This window comes from Mytilus edulis, chromosome 1 (genome assembly GCF_963676685.1).
Source record: "Mytilus edulis chromosome 1, xbMytEdul2.2, whole genome shotgun sequence".
In the NCBI taxonomy this organism is placed as follows: domain Eukaryota; kingdom Metazoa; phylum Mollusca; class Bivalvia; order Mytilida; family Mytilidae; genus Mytilus; species Mytilus edulis.
Window position 1 is genome coordinate 48,080,609 of NC_092344.1, and position 22,077 is coordinate 48,102,685.

At 32.9% G+C, this 22,077-nt stretch overlaps 1 protein-coding gene across 1 annotated transcript in view; it reads right to left on the bottom strand.

Annotated features, from left to right (window-relative positions):
* Positions 1-17,072: 17,072 nt before the first annotated feature.
* Positions 17,073-22,077, bottom strand: part of LOC139483812 (adhesive plaque matrix protein 2-like) — a 29,543-nt gene continuing 24,538 nt past the window's right edge. Inside the window, exons 16-18 of the mRNA XM_071267639.1 lie at positions 19,488-19,614; positions 18,503-18,669; positions 17,073-17,398 (exon numbers count right to left, since the gene is read on the bottom strand). Of these exons, the coding sequence (XP_071123740.1) occupies positions 17,315-17,398; positions 18,503-18,669; positions 19,488-19,614 (378 nt within the window). The 3' untranslated portion in view covers positions 17,073-17,314. The remainder of the gene's footprint in view (positions 17,399-18,502; positions 18,670-19,487; positions 19,615-22,077) is intronic.

A 22,077-nucleotide genomic window follows, 5' to 3' on the forward strand; every position in this document is an offset into this window, starting at 1 on the left:
TGTTCAAAAAGTTCGTTATCCCTGATCCTTCAAAAAGTGCAGATAAAAAAACACCTCGCAAGCAATGGATCTCGAACTTGTAAAATAGTAAACTACAAATAGAAACTTTTAAATATAACATGATGTAACAGTAGCAAGGTTGTTTGTGAAGACCATTTCACGTCCGATTCATTTGAGAAAAACCTGGTCAAACAATTTTTAAAATTCTTGCCAAAAAGAAAATATTTGCGCAAAAAAGCAGTGCCGACAATTGTCAACACAGGAATGGACACAGAATAACACGGGAACAATCGACCAATTCTACAACAACAAAAAAACGTCGAAATGTACAGGTTAGAAAATAAAAATAATATTTAAAAAAAAAGAAAATCACTCGTACTTGGTTTTATCGTCATACGCAAAATTAAAATCATTTCCACGTGTGCAGTAATGTGTGTGTAGTATTGTCGTTTGAGGTCATTTTGGTGCGCATGTTTATAAACAATATATATCATGGTATCACGTGTGTTTTCAATATAACATTCCTTGCGGAGATCAGGGAATTATTAAACAATTATTATAATGCATTGCTGTGATGGTTAAATTATTAAATACTTTTATTATATACTTAGTAGTTAATACAGATAAATTGTATGTGTAATACAATCAATGGCAAGCGTGCTGTATCAGCCCCCCGTGATGATATCGATATCAGCACGGTTGCAAAAGCTTTATCACACCTTTAATCTGTATGACGTCACATCATCGATTGCAGTCACTGTTGCTAAGGCTTGTTTATCAAATCCCTAATCTGTATGACGTCATGTCAAACCTATAAAATGTATGACGTCATTTCAAACCTCCTTATCTGTATGACGTCATGTCACATAAAAAACATCTACTTGAGGTATTATGTATATAATAAAGTGTATATGATATGGCTTTTTCAATATCACACACCGTATCAACTCTCAACCAATATATTCCAGTTGATACGGATGCGATATTGAAAAAGCCATATGATATTCTCTATATTATATCATTTACTAATAAACAAAACAAAGTCCTGAAACCTGGAGTCGATTACACAAAAAAACTTCCGACTAAGATTGGTCTTAAGTCATTAACAAATCAGTATACTTACGATAAATCTTAGTCGTAAGTATTTTTGTGAAATCGACTCCTGGTTTCAGGACTTTGTTTTGTTTATTAGTAAATGATATATAGAGAATATCATGATGAAACCATTCATAATACAGTGGGGGAACACGTGCCTTTTAAAATTAACGCAAAAAGAAATTGAGGAGGTTGACGAGGGCGAATTGAAATTAAAATGGGGAAGAATTTGCATTGAAAAAAGATCGTCGAGTGTTGATTTGTCCATAAATGAATGGACTTCAGCATTCATGGTTTTTATGAGTGTTTACATTGAGAAATACAGGACTCGGACACAGGAATTGTTAAAATATATGCGCGATATAAGATTAGCTGCAACGAGGTCAGAAAACTGGCCCACCTATTACGAGCCATTTAGGCTAAAAATAGAAAAGAATTCAAATTTATCTTGAGGAAACATACACGGTGAATATTGGCTATTACACATCACATTTCCCACAGTACAAAATAAATGTGTCAGTGCAATCACAGGGTTATAGAACAAACACACAAAATCGTGGTCATTATATCTCAAATGCAGCTACACTTTCAAGCACTTAAACGAGAACACATCAGCAATCTCAGGTGACTAGTGGTATTAGTAGTAAAAGTATGTCAAAAGACATGTAAATACTATACTAATGGTAATGACTGTCCCTACTTCCCTCGTTGTAGGTTTAGACATGTATGTTAAATATGCAGTGGCAAACACAGAAAGGCCCAATGTAATAACCGGGCCCAAGGGAGAAGTAACAAAAAGTATTAATTTTTATTCATTAGGACATACTCCTGTTAAAGTATCCGTCTTGGAAATTTATTTAGAATTTTACCCACATAACAATGTAGCACATGAAATTATATTTGGTTTCAAATATGGTTTTTCATTAAAATATTTTAACTCTAGGCCTAGGGAACCAAGGGAAAGTTCCAATTTAAAAAGTGCAATACAGCTACCCAGCATTTTAAAAGAAAAATTAATGAAGGAAGTTAACCTTGGTCGCATTGCTGGTCCTTTCAGATACCCGCCTTTTCCCACACTTCAGGTATCACCGATGGACCTAGTGTACAAAAACGGATAGTGATTTTAGACTTATACAACATTTATCCTATCCTGAGAATAATTCAATAAATAATTTTATTGATTAAGATCATTGTTCAGTGCAGTACAGTTCAGTGGACGAAGCAGCATGTTTGATTAATAGACACAAAACATGTGCCCGCTTAAGTCAGTGTTATGTAAAAAGGCGACTTTTCGCTTATTGCCAATTGCCCCGCAGGATTTTGACTTGTTGGGTATAAAATTACAAGGTGAATATTATCTTAATAAAATGCTGCCAATAGGGGCCTCAATAAATTGTGCCATTTGGGAAAATTTTGCAAAAGCTTTGCATTGGATATGATACAGCAAAAAAGTGGAAATGATAATATTCTCCATTATTTAGATGATTTTCTTTTTGTCGAGTCGAGCCAAACATCAAAAGTTGGCTATACTTTGAAGATATTCCAAGAGGTATGCGATACAATATGTATTCCTCTTGATACTGACAAGACTGCTTTGCGGACTACATTACTCACTTTTTTGGGTATAGAATTTGATAAGCAAAATTTAATCATGCGGCTTCCAAATGAAAAACTTGTCAAACTCTCACAAAAAAATCCGAGATACCTTAGACAGTTCTAAAATAACTCTTAAGGACATGCAATCTCTTCTTGAGCTCCTGAATTTTGCTTGCAAGATGGTTGCTCCATGCCGCACTTTCTGCCGCAGACTCATTAATTCAGCAATGGGGGTAAGAAAATCATATTACAAAATTCGAGCAGATAAAAGCAGATTTAGAAGTTTGGTTAGACTTTTTAAAACGATACCATGGTGTCACTGTAATAACCGACAATGTATGAGTTTCAAACAAAAAATTGGAGTTGTTCACGGATAGTACAGAGGGGTCCAAAGTCGGGTATAGGATCTATTTTGCAGGTCAGTGGGCCCAAGGCATATGGCCAAAACATTGCTTTGACACTGGAATTACTAGAAATATGACATTGTTAGAGTTGTTTCCAGTTGTAGCAGCACTTATGTCCTGGGAATCGTATTTTGTTAACAAAAAAGTTATAACTTTATTAAGACAAATGGTTTTAATGAACATAAAAAGAAATACGTCAGTTAAGGCAGTTTATATCCCTTCAAAACAAAACCAAATTGCAGGTTGTCTTTCTCATTCTCAGTGGGGAAAGTTCAGAAGCCTCGCTCCAGAAGCAAATCAGTATCCAACCAAAATTCCAACACAGATCTGGAACATTTAAGTCAGGTGGCGGATTATGTTGTCAACCAAGGTGTGTCCAAATATACACAAAACTCATACAATTTGACTCTGTCAAAACTTTGTGATTTTAGATCATCTTACAAATTGAAACAGCTATGGCCAGTGCAAGTCAATGATTAACTTAATTTCATTGTTTTTTTGTCAGTACAAGGTCTTTCAGGGGTACCATACCATCTTATATATCACGAGTTTCAAATCTTCATCAAATACAAGGCAAACAGCATGAACAGGATACTACGAAATTCGTTATAATTGGCAAGGCATTCGAGGATATAAAAAGAATTAAATGAGAGAAACGTAATGACATTAGAGCACCAATTACAGTACAATTGTTATCAGATATGATCAGTTGTTTAGATAAAGTATGTAAGAATAAATCTGAAGCTGCTTTATTTTCAGTAGTTTTTTTCAGTTGCCTTCTTTGGATTGCTTAGGGTAGTGGAAGTCACTACTTCAAAAAACAAGTCTGTTATTAATGGCTTCAACTCAACAATTGCTGATTTTTTAGTAAAGAAAAAAGTCCTGGAGCTTAGAGTAAGGTGTTCAAAACCTGACCAGAAGGGAAAGTCTGTTACTTTATTGATACCTGAGAACAGAAAAAGCTACTGTCCGCTACGACTCATTAACGACTACTTGAAGGTACGACCTACCTACAACAATTAGAATGTTTTCATACACTATAATGGTATCCCTTTAATTAAAGACCAATTCAGCTGTATACTGGGAAAGGCTTTACATTTTCTTCGTATCAGTAAAGGTCATTTTAGGTCACATAATTTTAGAATTGGGATTGCCACTGAACTGGCCAGGCAGGTGGTCTCAGAGGAGGTAATTGTGAAATTAGGCAGATAGAAATCACATGCTTATTCTCGCTATATTAGGCTGCAATTTTGCTAGTTACAAAAAGGCTAATAAGCTTTCACAGGTCCCAAGATTTATGGATTGTTGGAAGTTCCCTTGTTTATTGTGCCAATGTAGAGGCAAAGAAATATGGTTTAGGACCAACCTTGGACTGGAGTCCAAAGATGTCACAACATACTGGATTGGTCAACCTGGTTTACAGTTAAAAGATTTGGATGCCTTACTGGATGCGAAAAGGAAATTATTGCCTTCTCCTTATTTCATGATTATTCACTGTGGGACTTATAAGTTGATAGATTTACAACTGACAGGGAAGGGTTTAATGCAAAATATAAAATGTGCTATCCTACGTTACCAGGCTTTATTCAAAGATGTTATTATAATTTAGTCTTCAAGGCTACAGCGCAGATACTGGTATTTTACACCCTTAAATGCAGGTCTAATAATCGAACATAAGAGGAAGAGGGTTAATTCAGTGGTCAAAAACTTTGTAATTGAAAATTGGGGGAAAGGTACTTTACATGAGAACATTAGAACAGATGGAATTATTTATCACAAACTGGAAATCAGGTTTTCTTATATAATATACAAAAGGGGGGGGGTTGAGTCTTTTCTACGCACAACAAAATCAACAGTTCCACAATGCTTCAATAAATAAATATTTGTGGAGGTGAAAACCCTTGTCAGATTTGTTAGCTGACTTGGGCTCTTATGTGGCGGTCCAGGGAGACTGGTAGTGATGGGGGATTATTTCACTCGGCCTTTGCTCTGAGCCTGACAAGTTCTACAATTTGCAGTTTTGGAAAATATGGTTAGTGGTAACGGTGGGGTCTACAGATGGGTAACTCTGGGGCCTCCTTCGCCTCATCTTTTAGAAGCCTACATCTGCCAACAGGTGGGGCACTAATAACTGGAACATTGGTAATTCGAGTGTTTTCCTCGGTCACTCCCCATGGTAGGTGGTGGTGTAACCGTGTTTAACTACCAGGGGTTTTATGACACTATGTCAACATAGGTCAGCTGTAGCCATTGTGTACAGGTAATCGGTAGTCACCCTGGCGCCTCAACAAAATATTATAGAATACTCTGTAGCCAAAGTAATGCCAAAAAATAAAAATGTATATTCTAGTCATGACAATGTAAATATAAGTTGGTGTAATAAAATGTTTGTTTAATTTGAATGATTGTGTTTTGTATAAGGGGAAAAGGTTATCAAGGAATAACTGAGGATGGAACCTCTACACATCGGAGTATAGTATACAGACAGTCTGTAGTATTCTAAACTTGGTATCTGTGAATTACAATAACAACAGGCAAAGAGAAACAACTCTATAACAATTTTAATCACTTTGTGATTACAAAAAAAAAAACAACAACAGCCCTTGATCGTTGTTCTTCATCTCATTATTATTCGTTCAGAATTATTCTAAGGTATTCTTTTATGAGTATTGCAATTAATTAGTTGTTTATAGTGTTATTTATAAACATGAACAATATAATTTCATACACAAATGCAATATTTCTCTTTCTTTTAATTGACCATTTGGCACGGTACAGGTAACATATTCTAAATGTACGCATAGTAATACAACTATTTATTTATTTTGCATTTATATATATTTATTTCAAATTGTATTACATAGGTTAGAAAGAAGAGGTTTAGAAAATCATACTTATTGTAGTTTCAATGTGTTTCAAAGTGTTCAAAACATATTTTTAGAAAACATTATCAAAAACTTATTTGTGGTTCGACTTTGATTCCCTTTTATATAAATGTGTGGTCCTTATGACATATTTCATGCTTGTCTTTAAACAGAGATGTTTCCAAAAATATAAATCATAAATACATTTCATTATTTTTGAGAAAAAAAATACTGACATTTCTGTATGTAATGAAAATAATTCTTCAAATATGGACAAATCATCATGAGATTTTTGATTACAACTGTGTGTTTATATGGAATGACAGAAGAATTTCCAAAAAATTAAATACTGTTTACCTAAATCTGTGTAGTTCCATATATTTTTACAAAATGTTTATAAGAGATAGATTTACTATTTCGAAACTTTGTTATTATTTTTCATTTCAGGCCGACAGACAGATACCATAAGCATACTAGTGTATGAATGCAGTCCAAAGTCTGAGCTTGTTTTGTAATATGCAACAACAAAAAAATGAAAAAGATTATGTGATGTTCAGTAATTGTCGTTTGTTGATATGGTTCATAAGTGTTTCTCGTTTCTCGTTTTTTATATGGATTAGACCGTTGGTTTTCCCGTTTGAATGGTTTTACACTAGTAATTTTTTTGGACCCTTTGTGGCTTGCTGTTCGGTGTGAGCCAAGGCTCCGTGTTGGAGACACTTTACTTTGACCTATAATGGTTTACTTTTATAATTTGTGACTTGGATGGAGAGTCGTCTCATTGGCACTCATACCACATCTTCTTATATCTATGTGTTAAAAATTATGAAATGCAAAAAACCGAGATTTTTCATTTCCTAAAGTACACTCGGTCAATTCGTCAATCCCTTCTGCATATATTTTGGTATCTTATGAAAATATCGAAAATGTCATTCATATAGTTCAGTCAAGGTCATAAAGCCCTGATGGACGAGCGGACATTGAAAATGCATTTCGTTTATTGCCCATAAATCCAGACGATTACCATATTTTAGTCTTTACATGGAATGGTAAAATATATTATGATACTTGTCTTCCCATGGACCTTTCTTCATCGTGTCAGTTATTTGAAAAATGTTCATCTGCCCTTCATTTGATATTAACCAGTACATTCGGTATTTCAAACGTTTCCCATCTTCTAGATGATTTGTCTTTATTAGTTAAACAAGTGGTAAAGCTTGTGCTTATGCACTGCATTCCTTTTTGAAATTATGTAAAACGATGGGAGTCCCAATCAACCATAAAAAAAAACTAACAATTTCCTAAAACTGTTTTAACCATTTATGACATCGAAATTGATACTAAGGAAATGATAGCCAGGTTTCCTTCAGATATAATCGAGATAATATATGATATGCTAGTTTCCGTCAAACAACGGCGAAGTGTGACTCTAAGAGACATGCAATCTTTGATTGGCTTATTACATTTTGCAAGCAGTGTAATCATACTGGGTCGAGCTTTCTTGCGAAGATTAACTAATCTCACTCTAAGTCACACTTGTCCTCATTTCCGTATAACATTAAATGCAGAATTAGAGCAGATCTGAGGGCTTGGTTCGAGTTTATAGAAAATTTTAATGGAAAACTATGCTTCATATTTGACATCTGGGTGTCCTCCGATACTTTAAGACTTTATTCCGATGCCACAGGAGTGCATGGAGGCTTTGCAGCTGTGTTTGGTAATGACTGCTCACAGGTAGTTGTCCTCCTGAAATTGAACCTGAACATATAACAATAAAGGAACTTTTTCCTATTGTTCTGTCGAGATATGGGGTATATTTTTAGAAAAACCTAAGGTTTTGTTTTTCACTGACAATTCTGCAGTAGAAGATATTATCAATAAAACATCTTTGAAGGTCAGTGTGATTATGAGACTTGTAAGACGTTTGGTCTTTAAAGCATAATATATACTTTCGAGCAAAGCATATCCCAGGAAATCATAATGTCGTTTGTCATAATGTGATCTCTCTCGATTTTCGTTTAAGAAAGTGCGCCTGATTGCCCAATGGTTGTCTCCAAAACAGACAATAGTTCCAGTACAATCTTTAACTCAGTTGCTCAGTTGTTCACAGAATCTTTATCGGATGCTACACACAAATCCTACTCTAGAATGATAAATTGTTATTGAAATTTGTGAGACGTATTATGCTGAATGCATACCGTTTCCATCTTCCCAAATACTCCTATCTCATTTTATTGCTAATTTATTTTTACGAAATTATAGTCCATTAACTATTGTCACACACGTATCAGCTTTGAGTTATGTGCACAAATGAAATAATTGGCCTGATCCAACAGACATGTTTGTTATTCATTAAATTGTGAAAGGTGAACAGATTTTGAAAGGCAAGAATGACCGTAGACTAACTATTACAAAGGACATTTTGATCAAATTAATTGACTCTTTCGGAGTGTGTAATTGTTGCTCTAGACAACCAATTAGCCCATAAGGCTATGTTTGGGTTTAATGTTTATGCCTTTTTACGGGTAAGTGAGATATCGACCAAAAAGGGCTCCGATAAAAATCAGGTGCTTCAAGTTGGTGACATATCATTTAATCATGAGAATAGCACGTTGAAAAGTATGTCTTTAACTATGACATATTATAAACACAGTGATCTGCATAAAAAAAGCACATTTGTATCCAGACATTTGTGCAGAACATATTGCGTGTCCAGTTACATATGTCAATCAATATCTGTTACATTTTGGCCATTCAAGTAAACCTTTGTTCCAATTTAAGTCTAGAGCACCAGCAACTCGGTCTTATTTTGCCAACTATTTAAAATCAGCTCTCTCGTTAATCGGTTTAGATACTCGGTATTATAAAGCACACAGTTTTAGGATAGGGGCTGCGACTTCTGCTGTAGGTAGGGGAATTCCCCATTCAGTGATTCAAGGGATGGAGAGACGGAAATCGAGTGCTTTTATGAAATATATAAGGATGCAAAATGTTTAAGTTAGTTATTAAATATTGTACATTGTTTTGGGTCAGCATTGCCTGCCAAAACATTTATGACTTAATAATTTAATATCTGTATATTTTTTTTAATGAAAAACCATTGTCTGTTTTATTTTGTTTCTGATTAAACATTGTCATTAGAAATGCTATAATCAATTTTGATTATTAAAGTTGTGTATAATATTATTTGTTTTGTGATTTGTTTTGAGAACATGTTATGGATGTGAGCATTGCCTGGTCTGTCACTGCAATTTGTATTATTTTATTTTTAAATGTTTTGATTTTTATAACTTGATGTAAATAGATTGTATTCACGTCGCCAGAGTCTACAGGTGGGGGATTCACTCTTAATTTAAGAGTGTATTTGTGGTCGATTTTTCTCCCCACCTTTGCTATTCTTGGTCATTTATTCAATTGATATGATTTTAGTTGATGGTTTTTGGTATTAATCATGTATTATGATTGCATATTAATTATGAATTTTTATGTCAAATATTTTATTTGCAAATTGTAATTTTTTGCATTTTATGATTTTGAATGAATGACCTTTTTTCGTCAATCTTATTTTATACATATAGCAAAACAAGCTCAGACTCTTGCCTGTTATATATATCAATATGTTTATGGTATCTGTCTGTCTGTCTTAAAACCAATGTCATTTGCTAATTGAAATGCGATATAAAAAATCTAAGACAGCAGAGAAGATTAATTATGTAGTTTTATAGCTTAAACTGATATAAATATTGATAAATTTATAGTGTAAATTTTACGATGTCTCTGTAGTGGCCACTGGTTCAGATTTGTTTAACTTTATTATTTGATTAATAGTCTAAATTATGTAACACCTTTTCATGCGTAGAGAACCATGTGAGTGGATTTCATCCCTCATATTGGTCAATGATATTGCGGGGTCAGCACGAGTTTACGTGCCATGTGTGCACTTCCTTTTATCATTAGCTTTCGTCTTAATTACGTTTGATCCTAATATATTGCATAAAATTTAAATATCCCACCCAAAAACCTCCCTTTATTTTAACTTTACAAGTAGTTTTGTAAATATGTTTTTAGTTGGGCAGATTTGTCCCCCCCCCCCCCCCCACCTTTGCTATTCTCTGTCATTTATTCAATTGATATGATTTTAGTTGTTGTCATTTCGTATTAATTATGTATTATAATTGCATATTAATTATGAACTTCTATGTCAAAATTGCATTTTATTATTTTGAATCAATGACTTTTTTTTTGTAAATCTGACTGTTATAAATATCAATATGTTTATGGTATCTGTCTGTCTGTCTTAAAACACATTTCGCAAATAAAACATTTGACATAAAAAATCATATTTAATATGAAATTATAATACATGATTAATACGAAATTACACCAACTAAAATCATATCAATTAAATAAATGATAAAGAAGAGCAAAGACGGAGAGATACATCTGCCAAACTAACAAACTAATCTAAAAATTAAATCAAGGGAAATGTATGGTTGGGAATTTAGATTGAATACAAATTGTTTGAAAAGAATTACAAGTGAATAAGTCAAAAACTGACGATAAAAGGAAGTGCACAAAGACCACATACACGTGAAATCGTGCTGAACTCGCAAGATAATCGACCAATAAGAACCATGTAATCCAATCATCATGAACTTGGCATTAGTAAAATTTATTTACACCTGATACCGTAGTGTACATCACAAATTTACAATACGTAAATATGAGCTACATGTAATATGGGATGTTCACTTCCTGTTTTTAATTTTCTTAAAATCATTTAATAAAAGTTTTTCTGTTTTGGCTCTGTTTTAGATTCTCGATCAGCTGTATTGGACCTTTACTCTTCGAGTCTCGGGTTCAATACAGCTAACCTCGAATCTATGACATGGCTAATACAGACACTGCCAGTTGATAACACTATAGTACAGTACGACTTTAAAATTGTACCAATAAGAAAATACAACTAGGTTAACACCTAGAATAAAAGATTTAAATTGAACTACATCTCTATTTCGAGGTCATAAAGTAAGCATCTGAAACCAAAGATCATAGGTCTCTATTTAAAATTTTTATTTAATTATATCAGCAGACCGTAAATTCTAAAATAAATAAAGTAAGACAACTCTCCTTAAACGACAACATATCCTTTCACCCAATATTTATAAGTTTTGACGAGCAAAACTAAAAAAAAAAAAAAAAAATGAACTTGATCATTCACCCTGACCGTATTCTATTTCTAGTTGACCAATAAATTATGCATGCTATTAATTGCAGAATACCTGCAGAATAATCATTACAATCCTGTCTAATTGTAATCTATACTATTAAACGAGAAGACCTCATTTTGTGTGTCGCTTCTCTTCCTTCCACGATAAATAATCATCATGCCCTCTGTGTTCTATAGGATACATGCCTAGTCGCATTTGTCATCCATTCTTATGATTGTTCAGATTGGTATATATTAGGAGAAAAACGACAAAAAAGGAGTCCGAATATTGATTCCGAATTCAGATTGACTTTTCTCATAGATACGATTTCCAGGTTGAATCATCCACAAATACAACCAATCGTATGATAGATAACAAAAATGAAAAGTAGATAAGCCAATCAGAGCGATCTCCATATCATGGTGTTTAGATCTCAAGAACCACAACTATTATATCTCCTCAGACAGCACAATTATTTTTCGCGTTTATTTACACGTAAACTACGATTATACTACTTTAATATAAAGAGACTTTCTGTATTCTGTCTACTGTTTTCTTTGAAATGTGTACTATTAAGGGGCCAAACAAGTTGCATATAACTGAAATAAGTAAAACATGTGGAACCAAGAATGTGTCCGTAGTACACGGATGCCAAATCGGAATTATATTTACTGAATTTCGAGTTGATTGGACTTCAACTTCATCAAAAAACTACCTCGACCAAAAACTTTCACCTGAAGCGGGAAAGACGGATGGACGAACGAACGAACGCACCGATGCAGACTAGAAAACAAAATGCCCATAAATGGGGCATACACATTTATTGTTGAAAGTGAAAGTAGTGATTTGGCAAAAATGAAAGCAGGGTAGAAATTAGAGAGAGACATGAACGTTTTCGGGACGTCGGGATCGATTGTTTTAAAGCTCGGGATTTGGGGATTGATCCTTACAGGATTTCGGGATATGAATTTCTTTAAATTCTGCATCTTGGGATTCATGTTTTTAAGCCCGGGATTTCGGGATCAGGATCCGTCTGACCACCACTCAAATTTGCCTTAGTCGGTCTTTATCATGTATACACGATTCATATCCTACCATTGACATATTAAAAAGGCTCTCAAAAGAAAATGGATTGTGTTAGAAGCATAGGTTATTAGAGTAATAATGGTCTTTATATAAGTATTGACATTTATTTCATGTTTGAAGCGGTGCAAATTTTAAATTTAATTTGACTTTTACCAAAAGATGCATTGTAGCAAAGGAGAAGAATAATTGTGGTCTGAGGCCAGAAACACGAAAATAATTGAATTCAACAGAAAGGAAACAAATATCCGACTTTGGAAAAAGGGAGAGGGCTTTTGATGTCTTTTATGGAATTCTCATTACATAATATCTTTAACCAAAAATCATCCTACAACAGTTCACAAGCTGTATATGTCCGCAATTTTGCGGGTGTGTTCTAGTCCTATTAAATTAACTAAGTTCGACATTAATAATGAATTGATTAGTAATTACAAAATAATGAATTGATTAGTAATTACAAAATAATGAATTGATTAGTAATTACAAAAAAGCGAAATACTGTGTTGATCTAACACTGTAGTTCTATTTGTAACGTTACTTTTATTTAAGCAAGACAAACAGATACCATAAACATACTAGTGTAAACACAACTCAGAGCCTGAGCTTGATTCTTTAGAAATTATCGTAATTGTATAAAAACAATTGACGAAAACAAAATTGAATGCATTCAAAATTACAAATCAAAATGCAGAGAAAACATTTTAACCTTTTGAAATATCTTATATGAAATTATAATTACATATACTCAAATCATATTTATTGAGAAAATGACGAAAAAGAGCAAATATTTTAAAGAAAATTTGCCTCACTTATATATATATGTCGTGTACATTTTATTTTGTAGAAACTATTACTTGTAAAAACATTTTGTACGAAAAAATAATTGAATGATGCCATCATACAAGTAATGACTTGTACATATAGACATATGATTGTACACGTAATCACAAGTAAATACTTGTACAATTTCAGTTTATAAAAAGATGATTACTTGTGAAACTAACTATCTCTTAGCTTAAGGTGGTACCTAACACTACAGGGAGATAACTCTGTAAAGTCGGCTAAACGTTTTAATTACGTTGTGTTGTAAAAGGATTATTAAGCTTCTCCATGATCAAAATGGTGTTTGTCAAACTGCTATGTAACCAGTGTAATTTTTCAGACAAAACGGTTGGTTCAAAATTTTCAAAATTTTTATATTTTTGTTAAAGGGTCAAAGTTAGTACTTTGACAAAATTTTATGAAAAATAAACGAGCCAAATTAATTTTAGTCCAAGTGTTGGGTACCACCTTAAGTTGTTTCAGCCTTCTTTTTTTAATTTTTTATTCAAAAACTCTTTTTTATTTGAGTTTATTATTTTGATTTTGTCATTTATTAGGTTATTTGTTTTTATTTACTATTTTTTTCTCTTTTTTATGATTAGCACAAAATAAACATGAACCAACGTATGTGTTTTTCAAATTCATATGTTTATTTTCTTTTTTTTTTTTTTTTTTTTTTTACGTAGTTTTGGTTTGTGATCCATTTATAATGACGCTTCTTCACTATGGTATCGGCATACATACTGTTATATTTTTTTTTCTGATTGGACGAAATAATTGAATTGAACAAAAACCGACAAAAAATATTTGATGCAACAAAAGGAAAACTGTACGGACATAATTTCAAACTTAAAAATATTATCCAGATAAATAAAATATAAATTCAGGTATTCAATTTAAATAATTTCAGAATATAACAAGTGAAAGTGTTTCAGTACGCTGTGTATGTAATATTTCGGGCAGTTTTAGAAAATGATGGAAATTCTAAAAAGACTACAATTATTCCTATGGGCAAGGAAATACAACCGCGCCTTCCATATCACCACTGTCAAAGTGTTTGGTGTTGAATGTTTAGCATGAGTAGGTTAATATCACTCACAGGCTGTTGGTTTTTTTTAGATCTATTTGGTAAATGTCCTTATTTTTAGTGAACATCAATTAGGCCAATGATTTGCTACTATATCTATTACTCAATTAAACTTGATAGAACAAGTAATTGCGTTCACAATTGTTTTTGTAATAGTAATACATTTTACAAAATAATAACATTACACGACATATATAGAAATATGAAGATGTGGAATGAGTGCCAAATGAGACACAAGAGACAACTCTCCTTCCAAGCGACAATTTAACAAAGTAAAGCATTGTAGCTTTAAGTACGTTCTTTAAACCATTGAAAAGTGTAGACTCATCTTACATTTGCAGTACGTATATATGTGCTATGTATTTGACCAGTAGATTTTATTTAAAAATATTGCAGTGACATTTTTGTAGAGGCTGTTTTATGTATTGAGCTATAGGTTTGCAACTTTGATTATTTAACAAATCAATTTTAATTTCTTCTATTATGATTTAATAACACGTCATCTATAGTGTAGATTCTACCTTGCTTTCCCGTTAAATACGATATTCAAAATAGTTTACAGCTAATGTTCTAATGCATGTAGAACAAAACTTTGGTTAGCTTGCTTGCTTGGTTTTTATATTGTTTAATCCATAGGATAACACCCAATTAAATTCAAATATAATATATTCAGGTTTAACAATGCCTATATAATCTGTTTGAAGATGTCAATCTTATTTACAAAGCTTGTATTAACAATTATACAAACAAAGCAAGCAAGCCAAACGAAGTTTTACTTTGCAAGCATTAGGAAATCAGCTGTAAAACGTCAAAATTTGTTATTAGGTTTTGTAGTCGACGGGGTAAAGTGGTAAAATCTGTTTCTGATAAGGGAACATGTTGATCGCAATTTGTCGATTGGAAATAACAAACAGTAACAGGATAACAATGTATCAAATTAATTGTAGTGTACCGAAAAATTAAATTCTTACTGTTTAGAGCCGGTTTACAGATTCAAATAAATAACACCTATCTAATTTTTTCAATGCATTAAAAAATAACATTGCAGACAATTTAATTTAAAATTAAAATATTACAAGAATACATATCCAAGCTATGAATTATCTTCGAATTAACCCATGACACAAAAGAAAGAAGTATAAGTCCGACAAGAGGAAATTTTGGCCTTAAACTTCAGGTACAACTGATGAAAGATTTTGAACACTTAGTAAACACGTAAGTGTGTACTTCCGTCGATTCATTAGTTTATAAGAAATATATGTAATGATTTAGTCAGTAAAGACGCTCAAAGCTTAGCTATGAAAATGAAAAATCTATCAGATATGCCATAACATGTCATAATTCAGATGTTTTTGGTGAAAAATGAAAGTGGCCGAATTCGTGTTACGTCATAGCTAAAAATGAAAAAGACAAACAAACAACAGCACACATGACATAACATGGGAAACTAAAGAATAAACAACACGAACCCCATAAAAAAAACTGGGGATAATCTCAGGTGCTCCGGAAGGGTAACCAGATGCTGCTCCACATGTGGCACCCGTCGTGTTGGTTATGTGATAACAAATCTGGTAAATAGTATAATTCGGTAGGCCACATTCATGAAAGGGAAGGGGATTGTAGTTACGACGTAAGGAACATATCCGATATCATTTGTGAAACGGATATTCCATAACGGTCAACCAACTCGTGATGGCGTCCGTACAATTTACGAAGGGATGATTTTAACTTCACCATTTGAAACTCTTGGTTTAATAGATTCCTTGTGAGCAGAAACCCTCTATCAAGAAAATCATGATAGGAAATGCAAGCACGGTAATATCGTATAAATTGGGAGATATATACCCTATATGCAGGTGCTGCTGGAATGTTGCTACTTAGAAATGGAAAGTTCACAATTGGAAAGCTGAAATCATCTCTTTTGTCGTTAAGTTTTGTATTCAACTGACCCTCATTGTCAATTTCTAGATGTAAGTCAAGATATGAGGCCGACTTATCTGTATCTGTAGTATCCTTTATCTCTAGCTCGATGGAATAGATGCGTTCCACATAGTCACCAAATTTTGAATTATTTAGTGAAAGAACATCATCTATATAGCGGAAAGTAGAATTAAAGTCTATTGCTAACTTCTTATCTTTCTTCCTAAGAAGTTCCTGCATGAAGTCAGCCTCATAATAATAAAGAAACAAGTCGACAAGTAGAGGGGCACAGTTTGTTCCAATTGGAATACCGACAGTCTGTTGAAAAACACGTCCTCCGAACGGAACAAATATGTTGTCAATCAAGAAATCAAGCATCTTGATAATATCAGTTTCAGAGAATTTGTTGTTTGAATCAGAGTGGTCCTTTGCAAAGTAGGATTTATCCCTCCCTAAGACAAAATACTTGTATCTACGTTGGCCATTCTTTTTTATGAAGCAAAGCAATACCAACTCTTTCAATTTGTCTCTTAGTTTGGAATGTGGAATACTTGTGTAAAGAGTAGAAACGTCAAATGTTTTAATACTGTAACAAGATGAAAGAGAGTTAGATTGTATGTACTCTAAAAGATCTTATATGTCAGCTCAAATGATAACATTGTCTGAAGATTTCATCAATTTTGCATGACTTGATGATGCTAGTTCCTGGTATATGTGCATTGTATTGTCAAAAACAGCCACTATGTTTGTAACAGAAGTATTCTACTTCACAATAACATGAAGAAATAGCTGAAAGTTTACATTTAAACAATTTTGTAAAACCGCTATAATTTTGGGCCAAAAAAGAGATCTTACTAGGCCTCCTCCTGACATGTATGTAAGACAAGGCTCTACAAGCTTCCAGAATAATTGTTCTAATAGATACAATGGTAAACTGAATAATTTTTATAATGATTCTAGTGACGAAGCCTTAATTTGGCTGACCGATAGCTTTCAATAAAAGTTTTTTATTTTAAATTTACGACCCTACGAAAAGTTAAATAAGGCATAGATCATCCCATATCCCACATTCGATGTATTTGTCATATGTGATATACGATAAATAATATTTTTGTGAATTGTAGTCATGTTTCTATTTTTCCAAAATTTTCTGAAAAAAAGGAGTCTTTTCATAAATGCTACATAAAAGAATAATATTGCCACCACTAAAATATTTCGTTTTATCGAATATTTTTAACAGTCTGTAAGAAGTACTTGAACATCATCAATGGCAATGTCACTTGTGTAACTTGAACCTTGGACTGCTTCCAATGATATCTGTAAAGAAAATAAAAGATGTCTTATGTTGTACTGTTATACCACTGTCCCAGGTAAGGGGGGATCCCGCAAACGTGTTCAACTCCGCCACATTATTTGTGCATGTGCCTGTCCCAAGTCAGGAGCCTGTAATTCAGTGGTTTTCGTTTGTTAAAGTGTTATATATTTGTTCTTCGTTCACTTTTTAGATAAATTTGGCCATTAGTTTTCTCGTTTGAATTGTTCTTCATTGTCATTTCGGGGCCTTTTATAGCTGACTATGCGGTATCGGCTTTGCTCATTGTTGAAGGCCTACGGTGACCTATAGTTGTAAATTTCTGTTTTATTTTGATCTCTTGTGGAGAGTTGTCTCATTGGCAATCATACCACATCTTCTTTTTTATATGTGTTATGTTTTGCGATTTTGTATAATTAACAAAGATCAACTTTACACACGTGTTTAATCTGTTTAAAAAGAGACGAAAAATTTAATATGCACATACATTTAAAAGTAACTTAAAGATAGACCTTGTTTTATGTACTGTCCGTCTCGAACCATTGGTGAAACAGGATCCACTGTGATAACGCCAGGTTTTTGGTGTTGTGTTTGTTTCGGTTAGTTTAACTTTTCATTTTTTATGAATATGCCTGTCCTTTTTCGTTTTCGTCGTTTTATATATTGAAGGCAAATAAAGTTGACAGATAATGAGTAATGAGCCAACTTTGATTCAATTTAGTATGAGACACATCAAATCTACAAAAAGTAAAACCACAAAATACTGAACTCATAGGAAAATTCAAATCGGTAAAAGATCTACATTTTATTATTTGGAAGGTATCATACTCTTGCTACGTATTCAAATGCAGGGCAAAGGAATAAATTTCATTGCAGATATGAAACATAATCTGAAAATATTGTAACAATTGTTGACACTGTCTTTGAATTTATCTCTGTAAGGTTCAAATTTCTGAAATTGCTATAGTATTAAACTTAAAGTGTTGGGTACCCCTAAAGCATTTGCAGTGACTCAGATATTGCTATATATTTCAAATGCATGTATATTTCGACAAAACGTAAACAAACAGGATCAGTGGCTAGGAATTTTGTGGGATTTCGTTTCTTACCTTTGAGCTACTAAAACTATTTGCTTGTAGGCTAATTTCGGCAAGATGCCATTGATTTCCGTGGTCTCCTGTTTTATTCCAAATAAGGCTGCTTCCTTGATATACATTCAAAGTTCCCATGGTAGCACCATACATATGATGCTGAAACTTTAGACATCCAGAGTATTCTGAACATAAAAAATGATAAGCAATTTCATAATTCGGAAACTATTTGATATCGTCATGGCAAAAAATGGAAACCATTTCTTGTCATTGTATGAATAATATGTCAAAAAAGTACTTATGTAATGAATCTCTTTGCGATAAAATTTAGTCTGCATGGTATGTGTCATGAGAGAGTATACAAAAGGGTCGATTATTTTCACTTCCGTATCCAACCACCTACTTCCCTACTCCTACTGGCACTCTTATATATTTACTTCAGTACTAAAATCGGTCATAACGGATTTGGTTTAACATATTCCTTTTTTACTCAACCTCTAACAACAGTTCCCTCCAGTGAATCCTGGCCCTTCATTCCGATCCCTATCCCAGTCCTACCGTCTTTCATGTTTCATTTTTGCACGTAACAGTTTATTTGCCTTTTAGATTTTAACTTCATAGATGAACATTTTAATTGAAAAAAAAGAAGTAATGTATCAAATGTCATAATTAATGAAATTTTCAAAAAAAACATCTGAATAAAAGAGGGGTGAAAAATACCAGAGAGATAATCAAACTCCTAGATTGAAAATTATCTGACAACGCCATGGCCAAAAAAAATAAAAAGACAAACAGACAAATAATAGAACACAAGGCATAATATAGAAAACTTAAGACTAAGCAACACGAATGCTACCAAAAAACTATACCTTGCGTTTCTCCTGTCTGAAAGCATATAAAAGAATAAAGAATGCTGATACATAAGTTAAACTATTTCTCAATGTTGATTGATTTTTTCTAAGCTTGAGAGTTACTCATACACATAAAAGTTTAAAAAAATTACCAAACATGAAGTCCCTTGACAGTAATCTTGCAATATCTCCCTGACTTCCTTTTGATGTCTCAATAAATAAGTAGAAATCACCTTTGTATGCTGAAGACGGACCAGTGCCTGAACTGGGTGTTGAGTTCTGCTTTCCGAAAAACATATATACAAACATTAATAGAGTGAAGCAGCTACTTAATGGAATAATAATTGTAGAATTCCTTATTTATTATTATTAATAATACGATACATATTGAAAGAAAACAAGGATTAACAGATCTCATGATTTCATGCAACTTATGTAAGCGTAATTTCATTCCAATCTGTTTCCATTCCTGGTAACTGTTTTTCACTAGAGAATATTGGATGTAAATAGTGTGAAAGCGTTGAGCTTGATATCATTGTTTTGTTTATATGAGATCAAATATTTACATTAATTAATAGGTTAAATTTGAATAGTTTTCAAGGAACCAGCTTGATTAATAGATTTTATCTTACCAAGAGTGGTGGTTGTTTAACACTGGAACCGGATTAAAAACCCTAGTGAATTTTTGTTAGTGGATAAAAATCACTAAGTATTGTCATCCTCCGGACAAAGTACACTCGCGGAATCAAACCACTGTTACATTTACATCTTATATATGAATATATAATGTATATAATAATCCATAATCGTATTTTTCATCCAGCGTGGTTAAAATGTGCGCAAACACATGAAAAAGCTTTCATAAACTCTTGTTAGAGATGATCGAAGATCATTTCAATATTTAGACAAATTAAAACTTGATTTGTGAATCGGAATTGTGTATGTGAATGACAAATGAAACAGTGCATGTCAATTTTCACACGTTACAGCTTAATTTCAAAAATATGTTTGTACATTCCCCTCAAACATTAACGTTGAGAGACGCGAAAGAAATTTATTTCCTATCTCTTTGCATTACCATCATGATCTAAAGTAACTAAGCGAAGCCGGCACCTCTGAAATTTGTAACACATCAGTTTAAATTTGGACGCGGATATTCCTTAAACAAACACCTCTACGTTTTGTTAGGATGCAAATGAAAAGTGGTGTTTCGCATTCAGCTCTTTAAAACATATTGTTTATAAACAGCTTATCAATCTAGGACTTGTTCTTATTTCTGTCTTCTTGCATCAATATACATATGATGTGTGTTAAGCAAGCAATAGTTTTAAACTCTTTATAACAAATATCAATTAAGTTAAGTATAGGGAATAACTTAAACGTTTCTTTTGGGTTTATTTGGCATTTTCTTGTACTGTTTTTGACGTAAAATTTTCGATGAAGCTACATAAAATTTCAAGGACAGAAAACTAGAGGCTCTAAAGAGCCTGTGTCGCTCACCTTGGTCTATGTGCATATTAAACAAAGGACACAAATGGATTCATGACAAAATTGTATTTTGGTGATGGTGATGTGTTTGAAGTTCTTACTTTACTGAACATTCTTGCTTCTTACAATTATATCTATAATGAACTTTGCCCATTAGTAACAGAGAAAAATATTTGGTAAAAATTTACATAAATTTACCAAATTAATGAAAATTGTTAAAAATTGACTATAAAGGGCAATAACTCCTTAAATGGTCAATTGACCACTTAGGTCATGTGGACTTATTTGTAGATCTTACTTTGATGAACATTATCGCTGTTTACAGTTTATCGCTATCTATAATAGTATTCAAGATAATAACCAAAAACAGCAAAATTTCTTTAAAAATTACCAATTGGAGGGCAGCAACCCAACAACTGGTTGTCCAATTGATTTGAATATTTCAGGGCAGATATATATTGACTTGATTAACAATTTAACTCCTTGTCAGATTTCCTCTAAATGATTTTGGTTTCAGAGTTATAAGCAAAAAACTACATTTTACCCCTGTTCTATTTTAAGCCGTGGTGGCCATCTTGGTTGGATGGCCAGGTCATCGGACACATTTTTCAAACAAGGTACCTCAAAGATGATTGTGGCCAAGTTTGAATTAATTTGGCCCAGTAGTTTCAGAGGAGAAGATTTTTGTAAAAGATAACTAAGATTTACGAAAAATGGTTAAAAATTGACTATAAAGGGCAATAACTCCTAAAGGGGTCAACTGACCATTTCGGTCATTTTGACTTATTTGTAAATCTTACTTTGATGAACATTATTGCTGTTTACAGTTTATCTCTATCTATAATAATATTCAAGATAATAACCAAAAACGGCAAAAATTTCCTCAAAATTACCAATTCAGGGGCAGCAACCCAACAACAGGTTGACCGATTCATCTGAAAATTTCAGGGCAGATAGATCTTGACCTGATAAACATTTTTACTTCATGTCAGATTTCCTCTAAAAGTTTTGGTTTTTGAGTTATAAGCCAAAAACTGCATTTTACCCCTATGTTCTATTTTTAGCCGTGGCAGCCATCTTGGTTGGTTGACTGGGTCACGCCACACATTTTTTAAAATAGATACCCCAAAGATGATTGTGGCCAACTTTGGATTAATTTGGCCCATTAGTTTCAGAGGAGAAGATTTTTGTAAAAGATTACTTAGATTTATGAAAAATGGTTAAAAATTGACTATAAAGGGCAATAACTCCTTA